General features: G+C 60.4%; 1 protein-coding gene across 5 annotated transcripts in view; it reads left to right on the forward strand.

Moving 5' to 3' along the window:
• The window catches only part of CACNA1I (calcium voltage-gated channel subunit alpha1 I), a 67419-nt gene extending 44006 nt beyond the window's left edge, over positions 1-23413 (forward strand). For all 5 annotated transcript variants that reach the window (XM_047865395.1, XM_047865396.1, XM_047865398.1 and 2 more), the window contains 16 exons: positions 105-231; positions 1538-1663; positions 4086-4175; positions 4739-4931; positions 5509-5660; positions 7393-7502; positions 8153-8286; positions 9173-9243; positions 12272-12350; positions 12979-13100; positions 13607-13945; positions 14215-14361; positions 14737-14859; positions 16688-16853; positions 18372-18571; positions 19507-23413. In XM_047865395.1, the coding sequence (XP_047721351.1) occupies positions 105-231; positions 1538-1663; positions 4086-4175; positions 4739-4931; positions 5509-5660; positions 7393-7502; positions 8153-8286; positions 9173-9243; positions 12272-12350; positions 12979-13100; positions 13607-13945; positions 14215-14361; positions 14737-14859; positions 16688-16853; positions 18372-18571; positions 19507-20136 (2809 nt within the window). In that variant the 3' untranslated portion in view covers positions 20137-23413. The remainder of the gene's footprint in view (positions 1-104; positions 232-1537; positions 1664-4085; positions 4176-4738; positions 4932-5508; positions 5661-7392; positions 7503-8152; positions 8287-9172; positions 9244-12271; positions 12351-12978; positions 13101-13606; positions 13946-14214; positions 14362-14736; positions 14860-16687; positions 16854-18371; positions 18572-19506) is intronic.
• The last annotated feature ends 434 nt before the right edge of the window (positions 23414-23847 follow it).

Consider the following 23847-nt stretch of genomic DNA (forward strand, 5'->3'; position numbering starts at 1 on the left):
GGTAGGGCATAGTGCCTTCCTGTGCATATAGATCTGGGGTCTGAGGTTCTCTACCCTGGTGACTCTGGGCACAGTGGGTGCTGTCTGCCCCTTTCTGCCTCCAGTGTCATCAGCCGAGCGCCTGGTCTGAAGCTGGTGGTGGAGACGCTCATCTCTTCCCTCAAGCCCATTGGCAACATCGTCCTCATCTGCTGTGCCTTCTTCATCATCTTTGGCATCCTGGGGGTGCAGGTGAGGGGTGCTCAGGCTGGGCAGGCGTTGGGGTGAAGTTTGTGGTCGGGGAAGGGGCTCCATATTCCTGCTCAACTCTCCCGACCTTGTGTTGACCAGCCTGGGGGCTCAGGTGGTCCTGGTAGAGCATCCCCGTCCCTGCCAGTGGTGAGCTCTCAGTCCAGGGAGGGAGGCAGACACAGACCTAAACATCTGAGTGCAAAGAAGCCTGGGTAAATGGGATCACAGGGGTCCAAGCTACACAGAAACATAGGGCTGCTGGGATCAAGAGGAAAAGCATCCAGAAGGCAGTGGCCTTGGCATTGGGCCTTGAAGGAAAAGTGATCCCGCAGATCATGGTGGGTGGAAGGTATTTCGGGGGAGGGTGGGCATATGCGTCGAGGTGAGCTCAGGAGCTCTGGCTGGCATAGAGACATGAGCCAGATGGTGGGCTGGGCCAAGGTGGGAAAGACCTGGAACAGCAGCTGAGGAGCTGGGGCCAGTTTCTCTGGGGCAGAGACTTTGGAGAGTCTCGGACACAGGCAGGGCCTTGAGCTAACTCGGATTTTGGCTTGGAGCTCAGGAGGAGGACGGGACCTTAGGGCTGGACAGGGAGGAGGAGTGAGGCAGATTGTAAAAGTGTGTGACAGGGGAACGGCCAGAATGACCTGGGCCCTCTGGGGTCTGAGCTGCTGCTGAGACCTTCCTCTTCCTTGCGCCGAGGCCCCCAGGCTCCTCACCTGGTCCTGGGTTTGGGGCTGTGGCTGCAGAGGATTTCTGGGCACAGGTGTGCTTTGGGGTTGCTAAGAGATCTGTAACGGCCACCTGGGCAGGAGGGGTGTGGTGTGGACTCCATGTGGACAGTGACACCGCCCCTTCCAGGCAGAGCGCCTGGGTCCCTAGAGAGGGTCCCTTTACTTCTGTCTCTCACCCTTGGGGATACGCAGACAACTTTCTCCTGTTGAGTGTCTGCCCGCATCCCCGGGACTGAAGTGAGGTCTGAGAAAGAGCCCAGAAGTCAGACAGACCAGGGTGGGAACCTTGGCTCTGCTACTTTCTAAACCTCCTAGGACTTTGGGGAAATTACCTAACACTGCTGGGCCTCAGTCTGCGCATCTGTGAGATGGGCTGAGAGTAGCCCTCCCTCGTGTTGGGGGACTCGGTGAGGTGGTGTGGTCGGGTGCCTGGCCCACGTCGTGCACAGAGGGAGTGACCCTGCGGGACAGGTTCCTCTTCTGATTTGCAGCCCCCTGACCCCCACTCCGGGAGCTTCGGCAGACCCGTCACTAACCCTGTGGTCCTCCCCCCTCCCCCCCCCCGGCCCCAGCTCTTCAAGGGCAAGTTCTACCACTGTCTGGGTGTGGACACCCGCAACATCACCAACCGCTCTGACTGCGTGGCTGCCAACTATCGCTGGGTCCACCACAAGTACAACTTTGACAACCTGGGCCAGGTGAGCGCCACCTGCGTACCCCCTGCCCTGACCCGCCCCTCCAGTGGGTGGGGGTGCCGGCTCTTCAGTGCCAACGGCCCTGGGATCACGGATCGGGCTCTGGTCCTGCTCTGCCAGGACCGACCCTGTGCCTTCTCCTTTCCAGGCCTCAGTTTTCTCTTCTGCAAAATGGGTGGGGGGTGGAACTCACCTCACAGGTAGCATGAAGCTTAGAGATCCTGAGTGCAGAGTGTCCTGGAAGTCCCTGGCGCCTAGTAGGTGCTTCAGTGGACATTGGTTTCTGGCCCCCACCCCCCACCCAGGGGACCCGGACAAGAGTTTTAGAGACAGCCAGACCTGGATGTAAGTCTCAGCTCTGTGCCTCTTGTTGTGGGTGTAGGCTCTCTGAGCCTCAGTTTCCTCATCTGTAAAACGGGAATGTGATGGCCTGCCAGGCAGGCAGTGGTGACAAAGTGTAGCGAAGCCCCTGGCCCAGGGTCGGGGCAGAGGGGGGTTCCTCTTCCGGCACCCATCTACTTTGCTCTCCACCTCAGTGGGCTGGCAGGCCCCCTGCCCAGTTCCTGCCTTGCCCTTTGTCTCCTCTCCTGGGGGCTTGCCAGGCTTGACCCATTGAGTAGTGCCCCGCTGAGAACCTCCACCTGGCTGCCTCCAAAGAGCCTCATGCTTCCCCCCACAATTACTGTTTCTTGAGGGCCCACCCAGGTGGCTAGGGATGATCAGATGGGGCATGCCTTCCCCGGGTCACACAAGGAGGAAGCAGGATCGAGGTCTTTGTGACCCAGGGGACCCTCTGGCTGGCCGGATACCTTTGAAACTCTCACCTCACGTGACGAGGGATCCCTCTCCACCTGCCCCTGGGAGGGGCCGTGGGGCCACTGAGAAGCAGTGAGTGGGCAGGGAAAGAGGGTCAGGAACCGGGACACAGGAGCTCCCCCCATTCCCTCCAGATTTCCCAGAAGCAGTCAGTGCCTTTCAAGTTGTTAACAACTCAATGGTTGATAAAACAGAGGTTTTTAAATCCAGGAAGCCAAGGGAAGGCCCGTGAGGGCATTTTATGAGGTTGTCCGTGACTCCCTGACCTCAGCGCCAGGCCCCGGCCTGCTCCCAGCATCCCTAGTCCTTTCCCACTCTGGGCATGCTCGATGCCAGGCTGAAGCCCCTGGACCTGGAAGTAAGGTGTTCTCAGCGTGCAGAGCCATTGGGAGGAGTCACAGCATGGCCCAGAGCCTTCGACTCCTTGCTGGCCCGTCACCGGCTGTGTGCCCTCAGGCAGGTTCCAGCGTCTGTGGCTCAGTGTCCTCATCTGGGGGAAGTGACAACCGGTCTGTGATTCTCAGTTCCAGGCTCTGCACTTCAGGCCTCTGTGATCTAAGAGCTCACGGGAACACTTGCCCCTTGGCCTGTGAGGGCTTCACGCGTCTCCCGGGCAAGGAGGGCTCCCTGTGTGTCCCTTGCTCTGACCTCTTCCCGGGCCTGAGCCCTTTCCAGGCAGCTGTCTGCCCCATTCCCACCTGGTGGGAAGAGGATGAGTCTGTGCCCGTGTGGATGCACAGTGCAGGGCAGGAGACCCACTCCCCAGCCCTGGGGCCTGGACTGCAACAAATGAACGAGTGTTCTGGAAGCACGGGGGATCTTCAGCGGCAGGGTGTGCGACCTCTGGTCAAGCCCTCTGGTCAAGCTCTGGTGGTCTGGTATCAGCGTACTTGGGCTTTGCAAGAATGGCACTGGTACCGTCCAGCTCAGAAAAACTTTACTGAGCACCTACTGTGTGTGAGGCTCTGTGCTGTTGCTCTGGGACCGGCCCGCAGTCCTGTGGAGGGGACACGAGCCTGCTTTGGCCTGCCGTCCGTGCAGGAGCCTTGGCTGGTGTCTCCTGGGCATTGCTTCCATTTAAAGGCTCACATTAGTGGGGGTAATTACCACCATTTATAGACAAGGAAGCCGGGGCCCAGAGAAGTTGAAGAACTTGCCCCAAGTCACCCAGCCAGTGAGTGGCAGAGCTTGGGCTGTGCCCCGGCCTCCTGTTTCCAGGGGCTGGAGGCAAGCTTGGGGTGATGGTGGCAGGGGGCCCTTGTGTTTGTGAGGAACCTTGCGGTATAAAGTCCCGGCTGCCCCTCCCAGCAGACCTGGCAGGCAGGCACTTAAGTATTAGTGGCGTTCTGTGGGTGGGGAAAAGGGCACATGGGTTCTCTTGAATTAATTTTGGAACTGAACCCAGGACTCCTGGTCTAGCCCTCATTCATCTGCACCAGTGCCTGCCGGGTAGATGGCAGGCACATAGTAGATCCTCAGGAAGGGTTTGTTGGCATCCTCGGGGAAGGCCTCTTTGTCTCTGTGCCTCCTGGAGGATGGGGCAGGAGCTGCCTGAGCTGTCTGCACCTACCCCCCCCCCCCCACTCCCTCCCCTTCCTGTGTCTTCCAGGCCCTGATGTCCCTCTTTGTCCTGGCCTCCAAGGATGGCTGGGTGAACATCATGTACAACGGACTGGATGCCGTCGCTGTGGACCAGCAGGTGCGTGTGGGCTAGGGCCGGGGGCGGCGGGGGGAGAGGGATGCGGTGTCTTTGGGGCCCAGCTGTCTGAAACTGGAATCGGCAGAACCCACGGCCCCGCCGCGGCCCAGCCTACACCATCCTCGCCCGGGTCGTCCACCGTCAGGCTGCTCTTGGGCAGCGGAAGTCATTGTTCCGTTTGCTTCAGCAAATCCCCCTGCCATGCAAGGGTAGCGCTCCCAGCCGGCTTGTGCGCGGAGGGTCAGGGCCTTGTGGGGGTAGAACCAAGGGCAGGAGGAGGAAGAGGGGGGCTGCAGCAGCAGGCAGGGGCAGGCCTGAGGTGTGTTTGGGGAACTGAGCATCGAGGGCAGGAGGTGGTGGAGGGTGTAAGTAGGGCAGCGAGGTCGGGAGGCCCCCCTGCGCGAGCCAGGGCAGGGGCCGGAGTCTCGCCTGAGGCTGGTGGGAGTCCGTGAGGGTGTCGGAGCCAGGGTCTGCTTGCGGGGCTTCCCGAGCCTCTGCAAAGCGCCGCGCCCTGCGCCCCGCGCCGCCCCATCGCCTGCCTCAGCCCCGTCTGCTCCCCGCAGCCGGTGCCCAACCACAACCCCTGGATGCTGCTCTACTTCATCTCCTTCCTGCTCATCGTCAGCTTCTTCGTGCTCAACATGTTCGTGGGCGTCGTGGTGGAGAACTTCCACAAGTGCCGGCAGCACCAGGAGGCCGAGGAGGCGCGGCGGCGCGAGGAGAAGCGGCTGCGGCGCCTGGAGAAGAAGCGCCGGAGTGAGTGGGTGGCCGCACAGGGCGGGCCGGCCCGGGCCCAGGCCTCCTCCGCCTGCGCCCCTGGTCCCTCCCGTGCGGCGGCCGAGGCCTGGGTCTCACCCTGGGAGCAGGAAGGGAACAGAGGGTAGACTCTGTGCCCCTGGCCCTGCCCCTTCTTTCCGCATCCGCCTGTTTGGGTGACCCCGTCCCCTGTCGGTGTCCACCCGGAGTCCACCGGCGACTCCCCAGTGGCTCAGCCCAGCAGAGGGCAGAGGCCCGGACGCCTAGCCCTGAGCTGTGGGACCCCTGCAGCAGCAGACCCGGAGCCCTTGTGTGCCCCGTGGGCATGTTTGGGGTAGATAGGGACGGTCACTGTCCCGCCCTCCTCGCTGCCTTCCCCTACCTCCTACCCCTTTGCCTTGTGGCCCCCTGGCTGGGCGGAGGAGACCTGAGTCTGACTCTCAAGTCCCGGGGTGTTCTCACGTCTGTCCCCTTGCTTCCTCCCTCCTCTTTGCTGTTCCCTCTTGTGCTCTGTTTCCCTACCTGGGCCCCAACCCTCTGTGGTCTGTGCCACTCCGCCCCCCGCATCCCCCCGCAGAGGCCCAGCGTCTGCCCTACTATGCCACCTATTGTCCCACCCGCCTGCTCATCCACTCCATGTGTACCAGCCACTACCTGGACATCTTCATCACCTTCATCATCTGCCTCAATGTGGTCACCATGTCCCTGGAGCACTACAACCAGCCCACGGTGAGCCCCAGCCCCAGCCCCAGCCTGAGGTCACATGGGAGGGTTGGGTCCTCAGTAGGACCCAGGGCCACGGTGAGGCAGAAGGGTCTGAGCAGCACCCCCATTCCGGGCCCTGTGCCCAGGGCGCTCATGGCCTGGTGGGACAAATGAGAGAAAAGGAAATGTCACTTGTTCCTGGGGAGCGGGGAGGTGACATTTGGGCCCTGCCTTGAACATGGGTACCAGTGACAGTGGTGTATTCAGTGTGTCTGCAAAACACACTACAGACATGAACTTTAATGTTCACAGCGGCCCAAGATGGGGGAGGGGCCTTTCTCTCTTTCATCTCATTTTGTAGATGAAGAAACTGAGGCTCAGAAAAAAGTGCTACCCAAATAACTCAGCCTGTAAGTACTAGAGCCAGGATTAGAACTTAGGTTTGCATTCAGGGCCTACTCTGTGGCCTCCACTACTACATGGGCATATGGAGCCTGGGGGAGGGGCCTTCCAGGTGGCAGGACCATCGGAGGCAAACACTGGCATGGGAGAGGTTGCCCAGTTCCCAACTAGTTACCAGCAGTGTTTGTGAGCGCACATGAGGAGCACGTAAGGGCAAGTGCATTTTAAAAGCCTCACCTTGGGGCGCCTGGGTGGCGCAGTCGGTTAAGCGTCCGACTTCAGCCAGGTCACGATCTCGCGGTCCGTGAGTTCGAGCCCCGCGTCAGGCTCTGGGCTGATGGCTCAGAGCCTGGAGCCTGTTTCCGATTCTGTGTCTCCCTCTCTCTCTGCCCCTCCCCCGTTCGTGCTCTGTCTCTGTCCCACAAATAAATGTTGAAAAAAAAAATTAAAAAAAAAAAAAATAAAAATAAAAGCCTCACCTTACTGGAGCTGGACGGATGAAGGGTGAAGCGAAACTTCCATGTGAGAAATTCATATCTTACTTTAAATGACAGGAAAGGTATATTATAAGTGCAGGAGAAAGGAAGGCAGCCATTGGCAGAATGAAGAGCAATTGTAGAACTTCCAAATTAACATGAAGAAATAGAATAATAATACCAAGTATTTCTTATGGGCCCAGCACTGGACTATTACCTCATTTAATTTGCACGGTAACTTTTTGAGGTAGGTACTATTATCATCCCTCGTTTGCAGATTTGGAACCTAAATCCCAGAAAGATCAAGTGACTTGTCCAAGGTCACATAGTAAATAGGTAATATGTGCCAGGCCAGGATTCATATCTAAGCAGTCTGGTTCTTAACCATGACCCTTAACCATTATCTCATACTGTCTCCAAAGAAGGGTAATTGGACCAGACCAGCAGAAATCAGAAAGAAGAAACAGCAATGTAAAATAAATAGTCCACATTAATTAAAGTGGAGGGAATAAAAGGAGATATATAAACCATTTCACTAAATGTGAGTGGACTAAATTCTCTCCTTAAAAGGCAGAGACTTTATTTTTAAGTTAATTGATTTATTTTGAGAAAGAAGCATGAGTGGGGGAGGGGCAGAGAGAGAGAGCCAGAATCCCAAGCTGGTTCCGTCCGAGCTGTCAGTACATGGAGCCTGACTTGGGGCTTGATCTCACAAACTGCGAGATTATGACCTGAGCCGAAATCAAGAGTCCGATGTTTAACCAACTGAGCCACCCAGGCGCCCCAAGGCAGAGAGGCTTTCCGAGTGGAAGAAGGTAGTGGCAGATCATGGGGTTTGGATCATGCTTCTCTTTGCCCCCTCCCCCTGCCCCCCATAGTCCCTGGAGACAGCCCTCAAGTATTGCAACTACATGTTCACCACTGTGTTTGTGCTGGAGGCTGTGCTGAAGCTGGTGGCTTTTGGGCTGAGGCGCTTCTTCAAGGACCGGTGAGTGGCTTGGCTGGGCCGGGGTGGCAGCACTGAGTAGGCTGCAGGATGGGGGAGCAGTCCTGACCCCTGGGGAAGCCTGGAGCAGCCAGAGGAGGGGAACCAATCAGTGTCTGGGCACTGATGGCCGGCGGCCCCCGGGTGCTGCCTACAGCCCTGAACAGGAAGCGATTATGGTTCTTCCTGATGGTTGCAGGACATTCTCCCAAGTCTCTTCAGCTCATCTCTCATGGGTTCTCCGCAGCCTACAGGCAGAGCAGGGCATACCTCACACTAGTCATTCTTTTCAGAGGGAACAAATGAGGTTCATAGAAGTTGATGGATTAGCCCAAGGCCGCACGGAGGAAGCTTCTGGCTCAAGACTCAGATCTAGAAGTCATAGCTCATTCCTCCTCCCCGGCAGGAGGCCAGAGCTGTTTATTTAGCCTGGTCAGCCTCTGGCTTGAGGGATTGGAGGTTGTGGGGGGCAGAGAGGGAGCCAGACCCAGTGGGGTCTGGTGGGGCTAGTAGGGAGGGTGGCCACACATCCCCGTGGGCCACAGCAGGAGGGTGGAGAGCTGGGAAGTTCTTCCTCCCAACCCAGGCATCTCTAAACCAGAGCGCCCCTCACCCTGCCTCCCACTCCTGCCTTCCTCTGCCCGGCTGAGCAGGTGGAACCAGCTGGACCTGGCCATTGTGCTGCTGTCGGTCATGGGCATCACGCTGGAGGAGATTGAGATCAACGCGGCACTGCCCATCAACCCCACCATCATCCGCATCATGCGGGTTCTGCGCATCGCTCGGGGTGAGGGGCGAGGGTGATGGGGTGGGGATGGGTGGGGGCAGGCTGGGACTCCCAGGAGTTGGTTGGGGACAGGCAGGGGGTGGGGCGTGGGTGGGTGATGGGCTGCGGAGCAGGGAGAAGAAGGGCAGCCAGGGGGAGCACACACCAGACACACACTTGCCTCCGTGTGTACACATGCATCCTTGTCCACAGACCGCTCACTGCACCCGCACCTCCTCATAACACCGTGACCCGTGCAGACCAGTCTCAGGCTGGGATGAAAGGAACCCGGGGCAGCTGGGAAGGTTCCGGGATGCAGTTCTAGTTCCTCGTGGGCATGTGTCCAGCACTGGCTGGGACCCCCAGGCCTCTATGCTTCTTAAAACCCTGGCTTCCCCCTGCGGCCCCCGCACCTCACCCCAAGGCTGTCCCTCCACTTCTTTCAAAACCCTCCTGCCTCAGCCCTGGCCCAGGTGCCTCTTGCTTTTCCACCTGCCACAGCTTGTGGCCTCCAGGGTCCGAGGTGGGGAGGGGCGCAGAGAAATTCAGCACCTCACACCGGAGCCCTCTTTAGCCAGAGGGAAGGGAGAAATGTGGGCGCCCATTGGTTGCTTTTATCTCACCTCGGTGAATTTCGTGCTCGCTGACACACTTTGTTCCCACCGCGCGTGCCCTCCTTCTCCTGGGACGTTTTCACACCGACGTCCACGCCTTGTGCCCACGTGTCTTTGTGCACCCCTCGTTCAGCGGCACCCACGTTCTTCCAGCGTGGCGCCACAGAGCCGTCCCCTTTGCTCACGTGCGCCTCCGCTTTTCACTTTGCTGCCTCATTTACACACGTACACACGTGCACACGCACATCGCCACTGGCCGGGGCTGAGTGGGCCGGGCTGGGTCTCGCCCGCAGTGCTGAAGCTGTTGAAGATGGCCACGGGGATGCGGGCCCTGCTGGACACCGTGGTGCAAGCTCTGCCCCAGGTAAGAGCCACTCCTCCTGGCAGCCCGTCTGGCTCTCACTGGTGTCACTCCGGCCTCCACTTCCTTCTCCTCCAACCCGCCCGGAGCCCTGGCAGAATCTTGTCTCCCGAGAGGCAGTGTGAGGCAGGGGCTGTGGGAGATGGAAAGGTCCCTTCTGCCCCTGTCTTCCTGACTTCAGGTGCTCGCCAAGGCCTGCTCTGTTCTTGGCGCTGAGCTGGGCTCTCAGGAGCCATATTTTGCCTTCGGGAGTGGGAAGGACAGACTACCAGGAAGGACAGATGCCGCAGGGCAATGTAGGGAGGCCTACAAAGTGGTGGGAGAGAGGGATGGGGGTCCTGATGCTCCCTGGGGGAAGTCAGGGAAGGCGTCAGGGGACTTTGAGCTTGACCTTATAGAGTGGCTTGGCAGAAGGAGGTGGTGATGTGAATGGGGGGGGGGTTCAGATAGGACATGTTTGCGGGGGACATCGTGAGACCTTGACCTGGGTGGAAACCCTAGGATGGAGGCAAGTCCCCCCACCCGCATCCCATTGCTCAGGGGAAGGGAGAGAGGATCAGGGCCACTCGTCCCCTCCCCCCCCCCCTCCCCGTCCCTCCCCTCAGGGTGACCTGCTCTGAGGTGAGCCTCAGGCACATTCATTTATTCGCTGTGACTCATCTAGTCTTCAGGAATTTTAGGCGTTTTAAAGGGCACGAATACTGCGCGATAAGAATGAGGGTGAAAGATTAGCCACCCTGGGAAGGTGGGGGAAGAGCTGACTCTCTCAGGGACCTGGGCTGTGGGTGCTAGCGAGTTCCATTCTCGCTTGGTGTGAGCATCCCAGCAGCCTGCTTACAAAGGGACAGCCGCACGGGTCGTCGCGTCGGGTCTGGCTGGAAAGCAAGCGGCGTGTGCACTCAAAGAGACGTGGTTTTTCTTGACAGGAAATGTCTTCAGAGGGGGTTGGCACATGGGAGGTGGGGGTGAGCTGGGCTTGGTGGGGGGTGTGCAGACAGGAGGTGGGTTGGAGCCCAGACTCAAGCCACCTTGCCTCGTATCAAGGCCTAGTCCTCTGTGAGACCAGGGGCACGAGACTTAACTTCTCACGTCTCGGTTTCTTTGCCTGTGAAGTGGGAATAATAACAGTGCTTATCTCGAGGGGTGTTGTGTGAAACAATCAATTAAAGCTCATCAAGCAGGGCTCAGGACTTGGGTTATAGGAGGCGCCCTGTAAGATTCCCTAGGGATGGGGGTGGGGAGCGAGAGGCCCCAGCCTCCCTGGCTCCCTTAGGCCTTCCTCCTCCGCCTTTCCGATGCCCTGACCCCTAGGCAATCCTGAGCTTGCACAGGGCACACGGAGATGCCCAGGAGGACCCAGCTTCAAGTAGGAAACATAATAGTCGTTAGAATTACATCAGCACCTTAATCCCCCATAATCTGTTAGCTGACCTTTCCTCCTCCATTCTATATAAAGTGGTAAGAAAATGATACTTCCCGCCAAGCCCCGCCCGAGGCAGAGGGAGGAGGCAACAAGGCAGGCTTCTCGGAGGAGGTGACTTGTGACCTGGGCTTTGAGGGGTGGGGCTGAGGCATTTACCAGGCAAAGGCAGAGGGACGGTTCTCCCTGCAGAGGGAACAACAGACTGTGCAGATGGCATCTGATTTCTGTGTGGCTGGAGTCTGGGGTTGGAAGGTTAGGCCGGGAAGGGGCCCACAGGGCTAGGTCGCAAAGGGCTTCGACGCCAGGACAGCAAACTTGGACTTCACCCTGTGGGCGGTGGGCTTCACGAGAGGTTCTGGACAAGGGAGGCCTCAGGCAGAGCTGCCTTTTAGAAGGTTGCTCTACTGACCGTGAGGCGAGTGGGTTGCAGGAGAGGCTGGGGGCAGGGAGGCCAGTGAGAAGGCCGCCGCAGCCGTGCAAGCACAGGGAGAGGCTGGAGGCGGAGGGAGGGCTTGATGGGGAAGGTGACGTCCGTCCTGGTTCAGAAGCGCGGCTCACCTGGGCCTGCGTAGGGAGGGAGGCTGACCCGAGGGCCAGGGCCGTGCCCAGTGCCTTGCTTTGTAGCTGCTTAAGAAGTGCTCGTACCGTTAATGAGTAGGGCATCTTTTAATTAGTCGGACACAATTGGCAGGATTGTAGAGCAGCTCAGAAGGAAATCCTCCTCTGGAGCAGAGGAACGATAGGAGTTTGTGGCTAACGTGGTTTACCCTGTAGCAATCGACGCAAACCCCCTTCTGATTCTGTTCGTGCAGGCCTTCTGAGCGCTCTAGGAGGTATTCCATTTCCAGGGCAAGAGTATGTTCAAGCCTTGTCTTAACCATTGGCTGAGTTAAAGGCGGTCTCCGGTGTATGGATAGGTTTGAAATAGGTTTGTCATCTGGGACGTTTTGTTCCCACAGGAGCTGTGGGATGGGGGTGGCTGGGTTTTGCAGGAAGCTTCTGGGGCTCACAATCCTGCACGACTCCTGTGTGCGCTTCTCTCCACGGCCAGACCCCGTGCTGGCCTGAGGCGGCAGATGCGACTTAATCCAGCCATGTCCCTGCTCTCAAGGACTTCTCAGACCAGCAGAGGACAGGGACAGGGGTCCCTCGGTTACACGCACACTGTCAGACTGGAGGGACCCAGGAGGGCTTCGGGGAGGAGGCAGCCTGTTGCTGAGACTTCCCTGCCTCCCTCTCTGCCTTCAGGCAGGGGACACAGGTGTGTGGAGGGGCAGCTGTGAGCCTGCGGTCAGCCTGCTGGGTTTGGATCCCAGTCCTGCCACTTACTAGCTGTGTGACCTTGGGCAAGTCACTTCACCACTCAGTATGACTCTGTCTTAAGAATGGAGTAAAACGTAGCTCACGGATGGTCGTGTGGAGTGAACGAGCCGATGAATGCGAGGCGCTTGAACCAGCCGCCCACGGGAAAGGCTGCACAGCGTTTTGTTACTATTCTGTGCCCCGTGTGGGACCCGGCCTCCCCCGGGGAGGTCACTGCGGGGTGGCAGACATGGGCACTGGAGCCTGACCCTCAGGCTGGCCCCGCCCCGCCTGCTCTCCCCACAGGTGGGCAACCTGGGCCTTCTCTTCATGCTGCTTTTCTTTATCTACGCCGCTCTCGGCGTGGAGCTCTTCGGAAAGCTGGGTGAGTGACTCCGGAAGCAGACCTGGGCTGGGGCGGGGGGGGGGGTGGCGTGGGGTGGAACAGGCCTGGAGGAGGGCCTTGGCAGGGTGGGGAGGCCTGAGACACCCGCAGAGCGTCACATCAGGGTCTCGGTGGTGGGGAGATGCCCCATCCTGAGGTGACCCTCAGCCGTCTACACCCTCCCCCGGGGACGGGTAGCAGCTTTTGAGAGATGCTAGCCTGGATCCACCTGTATCCTCCAGGCCTCTGCAGCAGACCCCTGACTTGGAGAGCAGAGCGGGCAGGGCCCAGGCCGAGGGCAACATAGTCCATGCCGACCCAGCCCTGCACAGGGCTGGTTTCAGAAAGCGATGCTCCCTTGGGGGCTGGCCCTCACCCCTGTATCCTCTCTCTGAGGACCTGATATATGAGTGGGGGGAGGGGGCGGGGAGCCAGGCTCACCGGAGTCTGAGTGCCAGCTTGTGTGAGCCCTCCCTGAGCCTCAGTTCCTCCATCTGCGGGCTGGGCACGGTCCACACGCGCTTCCGAGGATCGGGGATTCCGAGACGGGGCCGGGAGGCCCGGGTGCGGGGTGGGCCAGGCAGGGGACTCTGCAGTGAGACAGGGCTGACCTCCTCTCTTCTCTCAGTCTGCAATGATGAGAACCCATGCGAGGGCATGAGCCGGCATGCTACCTTCGAGAACTTCGGCATGGCCTTCCTCACACTCTTCCAGGTCTCGACCGGCGATAACTGGAATGGGATCATGAAGGTACCCGTGGGGAGAGAGAAACCAGTCTGGGTTCTGGGAGCAAGGCTCCTGACAGCGCTCGCTCCTGGGACCCCTGCCTGCCCAGCGCCCCACTGTACACGGGAGGGGAGTGCCGGGCACAGGGAGGCAGAGGGACCCGCCTGGGGCTCTAAAGCTCAGCAAGGTGGCGATGAGCCCAGGACGCGTTCTGTCAGCTCCTAACTGCCACTCCGGGATCGGTGCTCCGCGTCTAGGGGACACGACTCTGCCCGAGGCCAGGACTTGGGGCCCATAGCCCGGGGCTGGGGCTGCAGGCCTCGCTCCTCCTGGGTCCAGGCCCTGGAGCTGCTCCTCACCTGGCAGAGACTCTCTGGCTGTGGCCCCAGTCTGGCCTGGGCTGGGCAGGGAGGGGCTCGTGGAGGGCGGGGATGGGGCCCCAGGTCCTCACTGGCCCCTCACCTGGCGCAGGAGGGAGGGGATGGGGCCCCGGCTCCTCACCGGCCCTCACTGGCCCTCACCCGCCGCAGGACACGCTGCGGGACTGCACCCACGATGAGCGCAGCTGCCTGAGCAGCCTGCAGTTTGTGTCACCGCTGTACTTCGTCAGCTTCGTGCTCACGGCCCAGTTCGTGCTCATCAACGTGGTGGTGGCCGTGCTCATGAAGCACCTGGACGACAGCAACAAGGAGGCCCAGGAGGACGCCGAGATGGACGCCGAGCTGGAGCTCGAGATGGCCCACGGCCTGGGTCCCAGCCCGCGGCCGCCCACCAGCTCCCCGGGGGCGCCTGGCCGAGGCCCGGGCGGGCCGGGCGGCGGGGGTGACGCCGAGGGCCGCCTGTGCCGGCGCTGCTACTCTCCGGCCCAGGTGGGCAGGGGTGGAGAGGGCGCGAGGGTCGCCGAGGGCGGCACTGCGGGGCTGGAGGGGCAGCTGGGCCTCCGAGGCCTCAGGCAGAGACCTCGGTCGTTTGGGCCCCGGCCTGCTCTGCCCCGCCGAAGGGGCGACCCTGTGACGAGGGGGTCGGGCCCAGGCCACGGGCGCAGAGAACCGGGAGGGCGGCCGAGCCTCGCCCACCCCACAGTCCCCGGACCCGGCCGATAATCCCGCCTGTCCCCACCCCGTCCCCGTCCGCCTAGGAGAACCTGTGGCTGGACAGCGTCTCTTTAATCATCAAGGACTCCTTGGAGGGGGAGCTGACCATCATCGACAACCTGTCCGGTTCCATCTTCCATCACTACTCCTCGCCGGCCGGCTGCGAGAAGTGTCACCACGACAAGCAAGAGGTGAGGGCAGCCTCGGAGGGAGCTGGCGCCTGGCGGTGGGGGCCAGCCCGAGGGAACAGCCTGGGCCCACTTGGCCAACGCCAGCCAGCTTCGAGGGGCACTGGGTCTGGGGGCAAGTGGGCCAGCTGCAGCATTCGCAGCCCACGGCAACAAGCCCGCCCTTGGGCCCAGCCCAGGCCTGGCACGCTGCCGGTTGTGATGCCATCGTGTTGACCCCCACCCCCTGCCCGGACAGGGCTCCCTGAGCGTGGTGGCATAGCGCCCACGCTCAGCAGGTCTCTGCGCCCCTAACCACCTGCCCGTGTCTTTCCGGAGGACCGCACCTGCCCCATCCCTGTCCCAGGGACGCACTGAGGCCGCCGCCCCTCCCCACAGGTGCAGCTGGCCGAGACGGAGGCCTTCTCCCTGAACTCAGACAAGTCCTCCTCCATCCTGCTGGGTGATGACCTGAGTCTGGAGGGCCCCACGGCCTGCCCACTCGGCCCCAAAGACAGCAGGGTGAGTGGCCCCGCGGGGCCTCTGCCTGGCAGTCCAGGACACTGCTGCTTCCCAGTGCACCATTTACGCTGCACCTGCTGTGTGGTGGGCCCCCATCTCTGGTGGGTCAGATGAGGGCAGTGGGACTCAGAGAGGTGGAGTGATTTATCTGAAGTCACACAGCAACAGGCCCAGCTAGGGCCCCAGTCATGGCAGTCAGTGGCCTCAGCCACTGCTCGTTTCTTTGGATATTTTTTATTTTTATTTATTTATTTTTTACATTTATTTATTTTTGAGAGACAGAGAGAGAGAGAGAGAGAGAGAGAGCACAAGTGAGGGAGGGGCAGAGAGAGGAGGAGACACAGAATCCGAAGCAGGCTCCGGGCTCCGAGGTGTCAGCACGGAGCCCCATGCAGAGGTCGAACTCACTAACCGGGAGATCATGACCTGAGCCGAAGTCGGACGCTCAACCGACTGAGCCACCCAGGCGCCCCTATTTGGATATTTGTTATTCATTTAATGGGAGTTGTTCCAAGCAGGACAAACCCATGGGGCGTAGGGGCTCAAGGCTGCGGAGAACGGAGGGGAGTGGGACCAGATGAAAGCGCCTACTGTGTGTCAGACGCTTACACTCAGGTTTTGTCTCCCGATTCTTGGTATTGGGGATTGGCCCCGTTTCGCACTTGAGTAAATGGGGGCTCCAAGGAGTGAGGCGGCTTGCGCACCCCACACAGCTGCAACGGCAGAACAGGGAGGCCAGCCCTGGGGCCGGTACCCAGCTTCTGCCCCTGAGATCGGCGGTCCGAGGAGGCCTGGAGAGCCGGAAGGGCCACTGGGTTCATCTTGCAGACTCAGGCAGGAGGGGTCTGCTGCTGGGCTTGTGACCTCGAGGCTGGGATGTAAGAGAATTGTGGAGGGGGAGGGGCACTGCCTGGCCTGAGGTAGGGGTGCAGTGGCCCTGCCCGTGAGAGCTCTTTCCCCTAGGCCCCCAGGGCAGACTGGGTTTGGCACCACTGTCCCCAGGGCCATCGTCCATCAGCTCCACCTTCTAGTTCCCTCCCTCCCTGCGCCCTCCCTCCCCTCCCTAACAGCTGACAACTCCTGCAGCCCCCACAGCCACCCAGCCCCTTCCTGCATCTCCCCGCACCCCTGTGCTTCTCCCCTACACAGGATGTCAGGGTCACCATTTCTGGGGCCTGGTTGGCCTTTGGTGGGTGTAGTCTGGTTTTGTTCTGGACTCATAGAGGAAGTCATGGGGGGTCCATCTGCCTTGGAAGGGGGCACTGAGGCAGCTCTGGAGGAGCTTGCTGGGTGGGGGTCACCTTGCCTGCAGGGCTGAGGAAAGGCCTAGGGAGTGCCGGAAGGACTGCCAGGCAGCTTCCGGGCGCCACAGCCAGGAAGGAGGGTTTACTCTGTCATTTATGGATGTGGAAGCGAAGGGACCTGTCCGAGAGATCGTGCTCACAGGGAGGCCCCGCAGTGCTCCACCTGTCTTCTGATCCCTTCACCAACCTGCACTTGATTTCTACACGGGGCCCAGGTCTGTACCAGGCACTCGGCTACAGAGACAAGGAAGACCCTTGGGGTCTCGAGGTCAAGAAAGGAGTGAGGGAGCAGGAAACTGCATCCTGCTTGGAACACCAGAGAGGGCTTCCTGGAAGTGGGGCCCTTTCACCGGGTCTTAGAAGATGACGATTGTGGGCAGGTGGAAGAGGCGAGAAGGCCATCTCGGGCAGTGAGAGCGGCCCGAGCATCGGGCCATGGAGCAGGGGCGTAAAGGCATCTGGGGCAGGCTCGGCCTCTGTCCCCTTCTCCACCACCCTGACCCGTCTCCCTCCCTTTCCTGTAGGGTGAGCCGGATGCCCCTGAGCCCATGCACGGAGGAGAGGGGGGCGAATGCTTCTTCCCCTTGTCCAACACGGCCGTCTCGTCGGATCCTGAGAACTTCCTGTGGGAGAGGGAGACTGTCCCATCCAACCCCGTCCGGTCCTGGCTGAAACATGAGAGCGGCCGAGGTGAGGGTGGGGGACCCCACCAGCTCCCCGCGGCCCCAGTCTCCGGCGACTGCTTCAGAGGGGCTGGCTGAGTGCTTTCCTTAGTGTCTTTGCCCAGACTGTTACATTGAGTCCAGGAAGAACCGGATGGGTACTTGACAATAAAAGATGGGACTCTCAGGTCTGAGGTAACCATGACAAAAGATCAATAATACAGAGAGGTGAGTTAGCAATTATACCAGAAGCCCAGGAGATTCATGGTGAGCTCCTAGGAGCTGTGGTGGAAAGGGAAACAGGTCACACAAAGCTCTCATTAAACAGAAGGAAAATTATCCAAAATTACGCCAAATTATCAGAGTGATTTTATAGAGCTGAAATTGAGAGGTGTTTGTCCCACAGATCTCACAGAAGGAGATGTCGAACAACAGAAAGCCTCATGGCCTCAGTAGCCCTTTTGTAAAATGTCCTGAAATGTATCCTTCGGTCCTGCCTTCAGCATCCTGTGTTTGTGCTTTGAGCTTCTGGCTGGGCTGTGGGCACGAGGAGAGGACCGAGTTCATCTGTCCATCGTTCGGGTTCACCTTCACCTCTAGTCCCCTTGGAGGGTGATGGGAATCTGGTTCCCCAGCACTGGCTGGGGAAGAGGGCAGAGAGAGGAGCTCAGCAGAAGAGAGACTCCCAAGACCCTGGGCCCACCCCAAGTACTTTTCTGGAAGGCCTGGCATGGAGTGCCTTCTGGGAGCTGGGGGTGGAGTGACTTTTCCAAGGACTCTCCCTAAAACCAACCTTGGTGGTTGAGGTACCAAGACCCCAGACCCCAGGCTTCCTGGACCAGAAGTCAGGGCACAGGACCCAAGAGCCATTCTGATGGAATGAAATCCCATCCCCTTTAGTTAATCATTCATTTGTGTGTTCCTTAAATAATAAGATGATATAGAATAGGAACCCCTCCTTCCCCGGCTGGGGGCATTCAAGCTGTCTAGCCATCTTGGCTCTGCCCCAGGTCTGCCCCAGCCCTCCTCTCACCCTCTCCTTGCCCCTCTCCATCCCCAGCAGAGCAGACCAGACAGGTCCAGCAGCATTCCGTCTGCTCTGCCCATCCAGTGCAGTGCCCACCCTGCCCGCCCTCCCAGAGGGGTCCCCAGGTTTGGCTCTCAGAGGGTGTCCAGACCCTCAGAGGGTGGCTGATCATAGCAGGCATGTGCCGTGCACCTGGTCCCGGGCTGGGAGCCCCACAGCTGGCTCTGCTCTTACAGCCTTCTCTCCACCCCTTCAAGTAGGCCTGTGGTCCCTGTTTCGCAGAGGAAGGAAACCAGGGGGCCTGGGGCCTGGGTCCGCTGGCTCTAAAGGCTTGCTTTTGCGCGTGCCAGGAGTCACAGGGGTTTCGCAGTGGAGACACCAACTCTCAGAGAGGGAGACTTACCCACGGTCTCACAGTCATTTTGTTAGGAAGCCCTCTCTGCCTGCGGGCCTAGAACCCAGCGTCCAGGGACCCACCAGCCTGAGCCCTCTCCCCGCTCTCCTCTCCTCCTTCCCCAGCTGCACCCCCGACTCCCTTCTCCCCGGATGCCTCCAGCCCGCTCCTGCCCATGCCTGCGGAGTTCTTCCACCCTGCTGTGTCTGCCAGCCAGAAAGGGCAGGAGAAGGTGGCTGGCGCTGGGACGCTCCCCAAGATTGCCCTGCAGGGCTCCTGGGCATCCCTGCGGTCGCCGAATGTCAACTGCACCCTCCTCCGGCAGGTATGGGCGCCTCCCCGTCTCCAGGGGCTCTCCTGCTGGGGAACATCTGAGTGTGACCTTGATGTCCAGGTGGAGGTGGAGGGGCAGATCTGGGGGATGGGAGGTCTGGCCTGCAGGACCTCCTGTACAGCATTGGCCAGGGCCACCTCCTGGGCAGGCAGAGGGCACAGAGCGGACAGGCTCTGTGGGTGCCAGGGCTCAGGGAGGAGCAGGAGCTGCCCTGGCTCACACAGTATGACAGCAGCCGAGCTGGGCACGGCGCTGGTCCCACCGCTGACCCCAGCTTTGTGCCAGGCTGTGTGCTAGGCTGGGAGGCTGCACGGTGGACTGCTTAGTTTCTGTGTTGCAGGGGTGCGAGAGGGGAGATGGGAAGCCAAAATAAATGCATAAAAAGGACAGTCGATTTGAGAGTGATGCATGCTAGAGAGGATGTTGCATCGGGAAGGGGCTCTGCGGGGAGCATTTCAAGGCTCTGGGAAGGCAGTGTGGGGTGAGCTATGTGGGTGTCTGGGGAAGAGATTTCCAGGCAGCAGGGGCTGGGGCTGGGGGGTGGGGTTAGGGACTGGGGGCAGGCAAGGGGGAGATTGGTGGGAAGGAAGGTCCCAGAGGGGTGGGGTGGGGCCCTGAGGCTAGGTGTGACCGATGTGATTGCATTTGAGTAAAATGACCCTGGTTCCCAGCTGAGGACCGGAGGAGCCCGGTGGGGCAGGGAACCCAGTCGGAGGCCACTGCCAGTGACCTCCTTGAGGACCACCCAGAAGCGCAGATGGGTGGTGGAGGGGAGAGGCTGTGGGGTCCTGGACGTATTCGGGAGGGAGTTCCTGAGGCTCGGGAGGGGCTGAACGTGCCTATGTCCCTGGGATGGGCAGGCCGCCGGAGGAGGGGCAGGGCTGGGGGACACTGCGCGGCCCCCAGCCCCTGTTGCCTCCCTGCAGGCCACGGGGAGCGACACGTCGTTGGAGGCCAGCCGCAGCAGCTCGGCCGGCAGCCTGCAGACCACGCTGGAGGACAGCCTGACCCTGAGCGACAGTCCCCGGCGCGCCCTGGGGCCCCCGGCCCCCGCACTGGGCCCGCGGGCCGGCCTGTCGCCCGCTGCCCGCCGCCGCCTCAGCCTGCGGGGCCGGGGCCTGTTCACCCTGCGCGGGCTGCGGGCGCACCAGCGCAGCCACAGCAGCGGCGGCTCCACCAGCCCGGGCTGCACCCACCATGACTCCATGGACCCCTCGGACGAGGAGGGCGCGGGCGGCCGGGGCGGCGCGGGCGGCGGGGGCGCGGGCAGCGAGCACTCGGAGACCCTCAGCAGCCTGTCGCTCACGTCCCTCTTCGGGCCGCCGCCCCCGCCGCCGGGGCTCACGCCCGCCCGCAGGTTCAGCAGCACCAGCAGCCTGGCCGCCGGCCCCGGCCGCCCGCGTGCCCCCTCGCGGCCCCGCGGCCTGGCCCGGAGCCCCTCCTGGGCCGCCGACCGCAGCAAGGACGCGCCGGGCCCGGCCCCCTCGCGGCCCGAGCTGCCGCCCGCCCCGGGAGAGCTGCAGCCGGGGGAGGCCGCCAGCAAGAGGAAGAGATGAAGGCTGCAGGGGCCCGGCCGGACGCCCCGTCTCACCTTCTTTACCTCAGGAGCCAGGGGGGCAGGCAGCAATACTTCGGCCACAAGCTGGGGGTCGCGCAGGGGCCGGCCAGCGCCAGGCCGCCGAGAGGGTGGGCTTGAGCAGGGTCTGGGTTAGCCGAGGCTCGGTGGTGGCCCCAGCCGTGGCCCAGCCGTGGTCCTTCCCGTGCATATACATAATATATATATGCATATATATAGAGAGAGACAGACATATATATTTATTTTTTTTACTGAGAGCTTATGATTTCCAGAAAGTGCTAAAGTTGGGGGGTGCAGGCCGGTGCCCGGACAGGGCCTTTGCCTGATGCTTAGGACCCAGGCCAAACCTACCCCAGGGCAGATGGGGCTGCTGGCATGATAAACAGCTGAGCTTTCTGGTGTCTCCCCTGGGTTGGGAGTAGTTTGGGAGAGGCTCTCAGGCCTCTGAAGTTCCCATGGCTGGGGAGACAGGCCCAGAAGAAGAAGTGAAATTCAGGGTGCGTTTTTTTTTCCTTTAAAGAAGAAACGCCGCTAAGATCCTCCCCCCACGTATTTTGGGGTGTCTGTCTTGTTCCTGACTGTCTAGTTGCTGTGAACAGTCTTTTGTAGATGCCCCAGAGCACACTCTTAGTCAACAAGTTAGACGTCTTTCTTTAGGAAAATCAGGGGTGAATAGTTGTAATTTCTTAGCACAGGGGTGGGGGTGGAGGGCGGCTCCAAGGCTGGGCAGGGGGCTCAGCCAGTGGGCACTTCCAGGGGTGGGGGTCTGCCATGGCTTTGCCCCCAGGAAGGCCGAGGGCAGGCACGGAGGCTGCAGGAGAGAGGAAGAGGAAAGGGTATTAAGCAGGCCATGAGATGCTTGGAGGTCAAGAGTACCTGCCTGGTCTGTGCTGGCCAGGGTGCCCTGCGGGCCCCCTGGGCTCAGACAGTCAGTGACAGTTACTTAACTACCTTTTACCCTCCAGGCGGACCTTGGGTCATGGTCATTCTGAGAGGTCCTGCTCCCCGCTGACCCCCTGAGCAGCTCTGCCCCCCTCCTGTGGAGTTCAGGGAGAAGCAGACCTGATAAGATTCTAAGCAGGGGCGGGGGCACCTGCCTAGCCTTAGGACCAGCCCCACTCCCCTGTCCCCACCACTTTCCCAGGCTACAGATCAAGTTTCAAATAGCAGTGCTTCCCAAATGGGTTCACAGATGGGTGTTTTTTTCTTTTATTTGAAGAGTTACACATTTATTTCAGTATTTATTAGGAAATAAACAGCACATTGGACCCACGATTTCCAGACCTTGCTTAGGTCAAGGCAAAGTTTTCAAAAGCGAATGGATTTAAGGCGACTTTGAAGAAGGACATTGGGAGTGTGGTGGAGGAGGTTGTCTGCAGACAGGCAGAGTCCTGGGGAGGGGGAAGGCTGCAAGTTTGGGGGACACTGCACTTCAGCAATAACCAGGCCCTTCGCCTTTGCGAGATCTCCTCAATGGCTTCTGCTGGGCCCTGCCGAGGGGGCCCGTTCCCAAACCCTGACCTTAAAGAACTTGCCTTCAGGCCAGGCTGGGGAGTGGTACTGGGCGGTTGGCTGCCTGGATGGGCTCCGGTCCCTCCTGGGCACTTGGGGCCTGGACGCTGCAGCCCAGGGAGGAGGTAATGGGTGGCTCGAGCTTTGCGGTCTGTAAAGCGTTTCCCTTCGGAGATGGCGTGGGGGGTGGCGCAGGGTGAGCCCTGGAGCCTCTGGAGCTTTGCCGTCCTCACCCAGAAGCGCGGACGGTGGGCCGCCATGAGGACGCCAAGGTGACACCCAAGCAAGGAACCCCCCTCCCAGGATGGCGGCCTCCGGGATGAGGGGTCGGCCGGGCCCTCCCGCTCAGGGAGCGTGTAGACCCCAGGGGTCTTGTCTGCACCTGCTCCTGCCGGCTCCTCGGCTGGTGGGGGAGGCCGGGCCCGCCCCCCAAGCTGCCCGCTCCAGGAGCCTTGTGCCGCCTCCCTTGCCGTGCTGATTGTTTTGTTACGGGGTGCCCCTCCAGGGCAGAAGAGGTCACAGGTAGCTCTGCCTCACCCTCCCTCCCAGCACTGCTCTGGCCCTGAGCGATCGCGGCCAGAGGGGAGACAGCGTGCCTATCCACATGTTCCTGGACGGGCGTGTGCTGGAACCTGGAAGAGGGACGTGGGACCCGGAAAGGCCGAGTGGAGGACAGACTAGGGTTCGAGGGTTGGCATCCGGTGCTGGTCAGCAGCGTCCAGTTTCTGGGCCCAGGCGTCATCTTCTTTAACCCGCACGGCGGCCCTGAGCTGCATGTGCTGCTGTTCCACACACAGACCGGGGAAGTGGCTTCCTTAGTGTCACCAGGTTAACCTGGTTAACCAGGGTGGCCGGGGGGGGAGGGGGGGGAGGTCACGGGAGATGGCGTTTCTTCCTGGAGGGCTCCAGATGCTATTCCCAGGCGCTTGGCTTTGTTCCTGTGAGCTCCTGTGTACAGGAGTTAGGGTATTAGCCGCGATTGCCTGGCTGGGACAAGCCAAAATGGTTAAGGGTTGGCTGGATGGTGCCTCTGCCCTCCTGATTCTGCGACCTGTTCATCACAAAAGCACAAACTTACCCTAAGTCGCACAGATCTGGCCCCGGGGAGAGCGGAGAACTTGGTGCCAGCACCCCAAGCCATCTGCTCGCGGGGCTCTGTGGAGTGGTGGCTGGCGGGAGCCTCGGCACCCCCACAGATGGACCCAAGACCCGAAGGGGCCGTGGCCTGCCGTGGTCAAACCCTCTTCCTGTCCCCTCCCTGGGCCGCCTTTGCGCCTGGCGGCCCCCTAAAGGATGAAGCGTGCACGGTTTCAGCCCGTTGGCCCGTCCTCCCGCCAGATCCTTCCCCTAGAGCCTTCTGTGTCCAGGGCCACCTCCGGCCCTCTTTGCTGCGCTGTGTAAGGGCTTGGGGTCTTAGAAGCCGCTCTTTAGCCCAGATACACGTACTTTTTTTTTTTTTTTTTTTTGTCTTTGTGCAATAATCAGTGTTCCTGGTGGAGCCTCAGCTTAGCTGCGGCCTGGAGAGGAGGCGGAGGGCGCCTCCTCCAGGAAGCCCTCAGCCTGGCCCTGCCGCTGTGACTATCGCACTCCCAGTCGCTGTACAGTTTCTATGGTGTGAATGAACTTCCCTCCTGGTTGCTGACGGCGCTGGTCCCTGCTGGCCCAGATGGCCCGGGCATAGAGAAACCAAGTGGCAGCTCCCACCGTGTTGTTTTGAATAAAAACCCAGAAGCCTATTTCAGAAATTTTCTACGTGTCTGTGCTGTTCTTTTTGTAGCAGGGTGGGTGTCGAGCTGGGGGGGTTCCCAGGGGTGGGGTGGTGATAGGTTTCCTCCATCATGTTCAAGCTGTGGGGCTTAGGGTGTCTGGGACCTAGAAAAAATGCCCCCATGGAAAGGTCCTCCCATGGCTGAGGTCTACTGAGGTGGGAAGGAGGCGGAGCCTGGCTCTCACGCTCTGATTCCGTAGCTAAGATGCTGGGCCTGTGCGGGAGTAATCTACTCACCTTTGGCACCGTTAACTGAATTCATATTATGGGTCTTATTAGGACTCTCTCGGCTGCAAGGACAAAAACCCAATTCGAACGAGTGTTAAGCATAAAAGGAAGAGCCAGAGAGAGAGAGAAGGAAAAAGGAGAGGAAACAAAAAAATAAGAAGAAACGACTTAGTGGTTCAAGTA

The sequence above is a fragment of the Prionailurus viverrinus genome, chromosome B4, assembly GCF_022837055.1.
Source record: "Prionailurus viverrinus isolate Anna chromosome B4, UM_Priviv_1.0, whole genome shotgun sequence".
NCBI lineage: Eukaryota > Metazoa > Chordata > Mammalia > Carnivora > Felidae > Prionailurus > Prionailurus viverrinus.